Source organism: Sapajus apella, unplaced genomic scaffold (assembly GCF_009761245.1).
Source record: "Sapajus apella isolate SASKATOON/1434 unplaced genomic scaffold, GSC_monkey_1.0 scaffold8, whole genome shotgun sequence".
NCBI lineage: Eukaryota > Metazoa > Chordata > Mammalia > Primates > Cebidae > Sapajus > Sapajus apella.
Window position 1 is genome coordinate 46,477,952 of NW_022436948.1, and position 8,137 is coordinate 46,486,088.

General features: G+C 40.1%; 1 protein-coding gene across 1 annotated transcript in view; it reads right to left on the reverse strand.

The window, feature by feature from the left end:
* GABRR3 (gamma-aminobutyric acid type A receptor subunit rho3) overlaps positions 1–8,137 on the reverse strand; it is a 74,947-nt gene that overhangs the window by 50,218 nt on the left and 16,592 nt on the right. Inside the window, exon 3 of the mRNA XM_032276665.1 lies at positions 4,815–4,882. Coding sequence (XP_032132556.1) covers positions 4,815–4,882 — 68 coding nt within the window. The remainder of the gene's footprint in view (positions 1–4,814; positions 4,883–8,137) is intronic.

Genomic DNA, 8,137 nt, shown 5'->3' on the forward strand with positions numbered 1-8,137 from the left:
TTTTATCGTCATTCCTTTTTTCATTATAAATAAATATTCACTTTTAAAATTGATTTTTGTATTGATGCTCATGTTCCTTTTGTTAAAGAAGTTTTCCCAAATCGAATAAACTATAGTCCCACAAAAATGTGATTCAAGTGTTTATTAGAGCTACTCATGTAAAGCAAGCTGACAGAAGTCCTGGGACAGAATCAGGAATTGTCCTCAGCTTGAGAGACAGAAAGCATATTGTAAAATGGTGGTTCTCCAAGTTTAGTGTACAAAGAATAATTTTTGAAGTTTGTAGAAATGGCACATTTCCCAGAAGCTAGTTCCCAGAGATTCTGATTCAGTATGGCTCAGGGATTTGAATTGTTAATGTTTATTCTTATATTGTAAGAATGTATTGATGAAAGGAAAAAACTGACTAGCATTACAGTAGAAAAAAAGTTTATTCAGTTAATAATATGAGTTTTGTGTGGCTCTTAGATGTTCCAAGTATTTGGCTGTTTGAATAGAAACTCCCCTAGCTTCATCCAAATTGTTGTCTGTTGGACAACCACAATAACTTCTTACTATTTCACAACTGCTTACTTCTAGTTTTTATTTTCCAATGATAATCAAATTTTTCTCGAACTAGTGCATATGCTAGGACTTTGGCATTTATTATACAAAGGATACATTTCAGTAAACTCTGAATGAGTCACCAATTAATTATGAGCTAGTTTGTTCTGGGTTCAGAATAGAGCTATATTGATTTACGGCTCTGGGTTAATCTGGGAACATTAGCCATGCGTAATTTTGGATTAGGGTGAGGGCAAATAAACAGAATGATTCATTCGTTAACATAATACAGGGACTTGTGTGGGTTACTGCACAGAGTGCCTTAATAAGCATATACTTAGTATTAGATGCTTGGTCTGATCTGAAGGTCACTAGGCAAACATCGGAGTTTATGGAGTCAAATAGCAGACGTGGGTGCGTGTTTGTGATACAGCAAGTCATTACTTGCCGGCACTATCAATCACCGGGAGCAAGCCGAACAGCATTCTGGAAGGCGAATGAGAGAAAACTTAGACGGATCGAAAGTGAAGTTAGGGTGGACAAGAGAGAGCAGAAACATGATAAATGAGAAGCAAAACCAACCAACCAAACATACACTAGGGAAAAAGGGTGACTCACTGACAATGAGAAAGCATTTTCACACTGGGCATGTGAATCCAGTCCAGTTTTATCTGATACAGACTAGCAAAGCTAACCTTATTCAGGGAGTAAAGGTGATATCCAGTTTTGGGTGCTGCTGGTTAGAGACAATAAGGATTTTAGGTGCAAACGGGGTCATTCAGAAATGACTTCAATATGATGCCAGGACAGGGGAAATTAAAGCTTGTTCTCAGAGCACAACAGGCTTGGTGGAAGTACCAGCAGGAGCTGACTTTGGGTAGGAAAGGATCAGAATCTTATAAACCAGTCTTCTTTGAGGAGTGAGTCCTATGAGTGATATTCCCTTCTGGTGTAGAGTGGCAAAACGAATGTTTAAGACCTATGTTGAATTGAAATAAACATTGAATTAGGCAATGATAAGGACTAGGCAGACCATTAGCTGAGAGTTCACAGACTGAAACAAGGTGTAATGGGTCACAGAAGATTGTGTTTAGACCTTTCTAGAACTTTTATGTGTCCTAAACTTCTTTCAGTTAGTGATTTGGAGGAATCGCTAAAAATTAAAATATGAATTAAGGATACAGATGAAAAGATGATTTGATTTTAGTGACTGATGTTTTCTAGGCCCTGCTCTGTTAGCAGATCCGTGTTTGTTCACTTTCTGTCTCTCTCATTTTATCTTTAATTGTGGTATTTGCATTATTACAAAAATAATACATAGAATCTAAATTTTAAAATTTAACACTCTGAAAATTACTATATATGCTACAATTTATGTATCAACAATACTTATTCCAAAGCATATATAAAAGCTTTTGAAAGGTTTCTAAGGATACACATGTAAAATATTCTAGAAAATGGAATGAAATTCAAGGATTCATATACAGAAAAATAGCCAGCAAGAGTAGATTGCATGAACAACAAACTAAATCTTTTCAGATGGAAAATGAAGTTTGAAAAGAAAATAACTTCTCCCAATTAATGGAAGAGGTACTCTGTTGGTTTTATTAGAAAAACAAACAGAAAAGCAGACTGCCATCTTTAAAGTAGAAAGCAGAGGATAATAAGCATCCGGATAAGAGTTGCAATTTCTAATGACTCCAAGGACCAGGTGGCAACTTTAGTCAAAGAAGCAGGCTGAATCGAGAGAAGAAAAGCAAGCATGGCTTCCAGGACAAACTGGAGGGGACAGGCCCTATCTAGAGACACTCAGACATTGATTTTTCTCCTTTTTTTTTGAGACAGTCTCACTTTGTCACCCAGGCAGAAGTGCAGTGGTGCAATCTTGGCTCACTATAACCTCCAGCTCCCAGGTTCAAGCAATTTTCCTGACTGGCCTACTGAGTAGCTGGAACTACAGGCATGTGCCACCATGCCTGGCTAATTGTTGTATTTTTAGTAGAAACAGGGTTTCACCATGTTGGTCAGGCTGGTCTTGAACTCCTGACCTCAAATGATCTGCCCGCTGTGGCCTCCCAAAGTGCTGGGAAAACAGGCATGCGCCACTGCTCCTGGCCCAAACATTAAATTGTTTAATACTTTTGGCAGAATGGAGAAAAAAAAACTAAAATTTAAACCAAATCCAAAATTGAAACCAAACCAAAACATATTCATAAGCTGCATCTTACTAGTAGGTTCCAGTTAGGGCCTTTGTCATTAATACGTGAAGGTGGTGTAGTATTGACAGAGAACAAAAGAGGTGGATCTAAAGAAGATGATGGAGAAGACAGCAACTGAGGTGAATTAAATGAGATGGAAAAAGCAATTTAAATATAAGGACACATAGCCATTAGGTAAGAACAAGTGATAAAGTTTGAATGTTTGTTCCTTCCAAATCTTGTGTTGAAATTTGATCCCCAGTGTCGGAGATGGGGCTTGATGGGAGGTGTATTAGTTCATTTTCACACTGCTATAAAGAACTACCTGAGACTCAGTAATTAATAAAGAAAAGAGGTTTAATTGACTCACAGTTCTCCATGGCTGGGGAAGCCTCAGGAAACTTACAATCACGGTGGAAAGCAAAGTGGAAGCAAGCACCTTCTTCACAAGCAGCCGCAGATAGAGAGACAGAACACGTGCAGGGGAAACTGTTACTTGTAAACCATCAGATCTCATAAGAACTCTCTTACTATCACAAGAACAGCATGGGGGAAACTGCCCCCATGATCCAATCACCTCCCACAAGGTCCCTCCCTCAACATGTCAGCATGAGATTTGGGTGGGGACACAGACCGAAACCATATCAGGAGGTATTTGGCTCTTGGGGACAGATCCTTCAGGAATAGCTTGGAGCCATCTTCTTAGTAATGAATAAGTTATCAATTATTTCCCATGACAGTCCCCTTTCTTCCTCACCCTGCCACTAGGAACTGGTTGTTGAAAGAACCTAGTATCTCTCCCACCCCCATTCCTCCTCTTGCCATGTGATGCCTACTCCTATTCACCTTCCACCATGAGTAGAAGCTTCCTGAGGCCCTCACCAGGAGCAGATGGTAGTGATATGCTTCTTGTACAGCCTGCAGAACCAGGAGCCAAGCAAACCTCTTTTCTTTATAAACTACCCAGCCTCAGGTATTCCTTTATAGTAACACAGACTAAGACAAAAAGGACACGGAGGTTGAAATTTTGAAGCGAAAAAGAAACTCTTTATTTGGGATAGAAAAACAAACTGAAGGGGGCTCAACCAAACTCTGAAACTACATTAACAAATTAATGGAACAAGAGTAAGTAAAAAGGAAATACATCTGAAAATAGATATGTAGGTGCTTGGATATATGAGCTAGCCATGGTATTAACTATTCTTTCTTAGAGCAAAAAACTTGAAAAACCTAAAATCACTTGGCTCTGATAATTATGTAAACAAGGAAGGTGGTATTAAACTGGGAAGAGAAAATGAGATGGAAAATTACAGTTGATAATATTAAAACATAAAAACAGCTAAAGTGGTTAAGGGATGGGAAGAAGAAACAAAAAAGCAAGGCGTGCTCTGTCATAAAAAACAGAAACAGCTAACAGGTTTTAGATAAGGAAAGCCTGAAGATAAGGGATTTAGGAGGGTTGAAGATAAGGGATCAGTTTCAAGTTTATGGATATTTCATTGAACAAATACTCCTCTATGAAAATACAGATGTTTCATTGCAAAATTAAATAATGTCAGTCTCTTAGATTTCTGAAAAAATATAAGGAAACAGACCAAATTTTAATTAAATTTTTAGTCCCATGAATAATCCTTTGTCCTTTGCTGCTGGTTGTCTTCAGATAAGCAAAATTAATACCATTTGACATATGTGAAAGCAGTCTGTCAATGTTGGTTCAACTGTTTGTTGTTTTATGGGTAAGGACTCATGATTGGGATTTTGTATCGCACATATAGTACGGTCATCCTTCTTTTTAGACAATTATTCTCAATTCTTGCTACACAGGTAAATATATCATGATGTTCTACAGTGTTCCACCACTGGAAAACCATTAGAAGGAAAATAGAAGAGTCGATAAGGAAAGTGAATTGTAATCGAGGGTAGAATGAAGGGGATAGAAGACAGCACAGCAATCACGACTCTATTATTAAGCAAAGTAGGAGACATAAATAACATACATAATTTAAATGATATATTAAAACACTAGTGATTTTGACACTGCTGAGAACAACAATATCCCATGAAGAAACTTACCATGTTAGTCTCTGAAATGCTGTCAATGCTTTCAACATGGACATCTATACCTACTGGCACTGGGGACCCTTCAGAAAGAAGAATGGGTAATATGCTGAGAAATGCATTATAATTATTTTAAAACCATTCAAAATAAAAATGATTAATGCTCTTGGACAGCAAATGAATTAAAGTTTTTTTAAACAACACATTTCTCCATTATTTATTGAATCAGTTATTATATACTCAATTATTATAACAAAGGCACTTGAGCAAATAAAAGGAATTCCAATAATCATTACTCATTTGCTTGGGAATATGTCAATATTTTCCTGCTACAGTATAAAAGTGGTGTCTCCAGTTTTTAAAAAAAAAAATTATTCTTTTTAGCTACTAGTGATTTAAAAAGGAAAACAATTCTGAAAACACATCTAACAGTATGTAGAATTAGGTATTCTACATGGTAATGGTCATATCTTACAGTCAGGGAGTGTCATAGAATCCTTGACACTGGGCAATTTTGGAACCTTTTCTCTGCTGTCAAAAAAAATCAGCCTTTTCCATTCATGCCATGGTTGGTGGAGTAGAGGAACACAGGGGAAATTTTATTGAGATTGAAAGTGCAGTGCTACACAGGGACACCACAGATCAGTTTCGGAAATGCCCCTTTGCAGATCAGCTGCAACCACAGGCTGCATTTGGGAAGAAAATATCCTTAGAAATGCATTCAATGAGAACATACAGACTCAGAATTGGAGCAATTTCAGACAGAGAGCTGCTGACACTCGTACAGGTGACTTGCCCAGAATCAGGCTCATGGGCCCAGAAAACCTGAATGACCACCCAAGAGAATCCAGACTAGACTGATGCTTCCTAGTTACACCTAACAAATGATTTCACCACTTCCAGTGCAAGATGAAACTGGTAACATCAACATTCAGTTTTGCAATGGGAATTTTATGTACTTATGTGTTAAAATAATTCCTATATTTATATAGGCAGTCTTTCATACGTTCTCTTTCCATATAAGCCATTCTCAATTAAACCTTATTGTCTATATAGTCCTTTGTTTAAAAAAATGCTTTCAATTATGATTGAGAAAATATAAATCCTGCCTAAATGGATCCAGGCTGGTTGTTTTAATCAAGATTCAAAGATTTAGGCTGGGCATGGTGGCTCACGTCTGTTATCCCGGCACTTTGGGAGGCTGAGGTGGGCAGGTTACTTGAGGCCAGGAGTTCAAGACCAGCTGACCAACATTGGTGAAAGCCCATCTCTACTAAAAATACAAAAATTTAGCCTGGTATGGTGGTGTGTACCTGTAATCGCAGCTACTCGGAAGGCTGAGGCACAAGAATCGCTTGAATGCAGGAGGCAGAGGCTGCAGTGAGCCGAGATTGTGCCACTGCACTCCAGCCTGGGTGACAAAGCTTCCTTACCGAGGCTGCGGATAGGTATTGCCTGGATATGGTGCATGGGACAGGTACCCATATAATTCAACAGCCCTTTACATGCATAATACGATATCCATTTAGAAACCCAAGGTATGTCTTGCCAGTCCTTATACCTTTTCTGTAACTCCCCCAGTAATTAACTGACATCACCTTCACTTTATTAACAAATTCCCTTTTTGGGTTCCTCAAGTCCATGCCCTCAACGTCATTTTTTTTTTTTTTAACTTTGAAGGGTTTCGATTGGCCAGGCACAGAGCTGACATGCAAATATATTCCTGCCTTAGGTTTCTGGCATCTCTCAGTTGCATCTTAACTACTATCTTCCTCCTGCCATGTTGGATCAATTACTATATATCTTATAACACTAATTTTGACATTTTTTTTTGAGACAAAGTTTCACTCTGTTGCCCAGACTGGAGGGTAGTGGCACGATCTTGGCTCACTGCAACCTCTGCCTCCTGGGTTCCAGCGATTCTTGTGCCTCAGCCTCCCAAGTAGCTGGGATTAGGGGCATGTGCCACCATGCACAGCTAATTTTGCATTTTTAGTAGAGACAGTGTTTCACCATGTTGGCCAAGCTGGTCTCAAACTCCTGACCTCAGGTGACCTGCCTGCCTTAGACTCCCAAAGTGCTGGGATTACAGGCATGAGCCACTGCACCTGACCAAGTTATGACAATTCTTAAATAATGTTTAACGGTAATTTTGATTAAGCATTAACTTGGGAACAGCTCACTCTTATTCCTTCATAGGGTTCTGCTCTGCTGCTTTTTATGTGGATGTGCCTTTTTTCTTGAATTAGTAGAATAATCAAAATAACAATTCACGAAAATTTCTTTGTCATGGCTCCACCTGGTATTTCATATTGGGTATATCTTCCCAATCATTCCAGAACTCCAAGGGAATAAGAAATTTGGAAAGGAGTGACAGAATGTCCTGAATGAAGTTCTTGCATTAAAGTCGCATAGGCTGGGTTTGACACCAGTCCCACAAATGTGAGGTAGAGCAGAGTAAGTACCGTCTCTAAGCTTAGTCTACCTGATCTCTAAAATTTGTCTAGTAATACCTTGGAGACTCGCTTGAGGACGAGACAAAATACAGTGACTGAACCTAATTGGTAGTCAGCAAATGGCATAACATAAATGTTAACACCGCTGCAATTAAGCAAAAATATAAAGCTGTCCCTTAGGACTGCAAGCCAGTACTCCCAGTCCTACGTACATTTAGATGATCAGTCAATCTTCTCTTTAAAAAAGGAAAAGAAAAAGACACAGTGCTTCTCATCACTTACTAAAAAAAAAAAAAAGCAGAGAGCAACCTGCAGTTAGTGCCCCCTGACTTATAAATAGATCCGAGCGGCTGACGACCGTGTGCACGCCTGGGGACGGACTAGAAACTGCCCTCCAGTGACACCTGTGCCACCGCTGCCCGGGTGCCGGGCCCGAGGGCGGCCCGGGGCTGATCTAGACGGGGTTAAACGCAGCGGGTTGCGAGGAGTGGGCTTCCGGGAGTGCCTGCGGTTTCTGCCTTCGTCCTCCAGATTCTACTGCTTCTGGTGAGGAGCAGCTCTCCCGTTTGCAGGGAAAATGTGCGCCCGGGTGCTGTCCGGCCTCATTTCTTTTCTTTTGAGACGGGGTCTCCCTCAGGCTGGGGGCAGCTCCCGCCTTCCGGGGCCAGGCGACGGGGGCCGGGGTCACAGGCCTGCGCCGCCACGCGGGAAAGAGAGAGTGTCTGTGTGTGTGTGTGTGTGTGTGTGTGTGTGGTGTGTGGTGTGTGGTGTGTGTGTGTGTGTGTGTGGTGTGTGTGTGGTGTGTGTGTGTGTGGTGTGTGTGTGTGGTGTGTGTGTGTGGTGTGTGTGGTGTGTGGTGTGTGTGGTGTGTGGTGTGTGTGG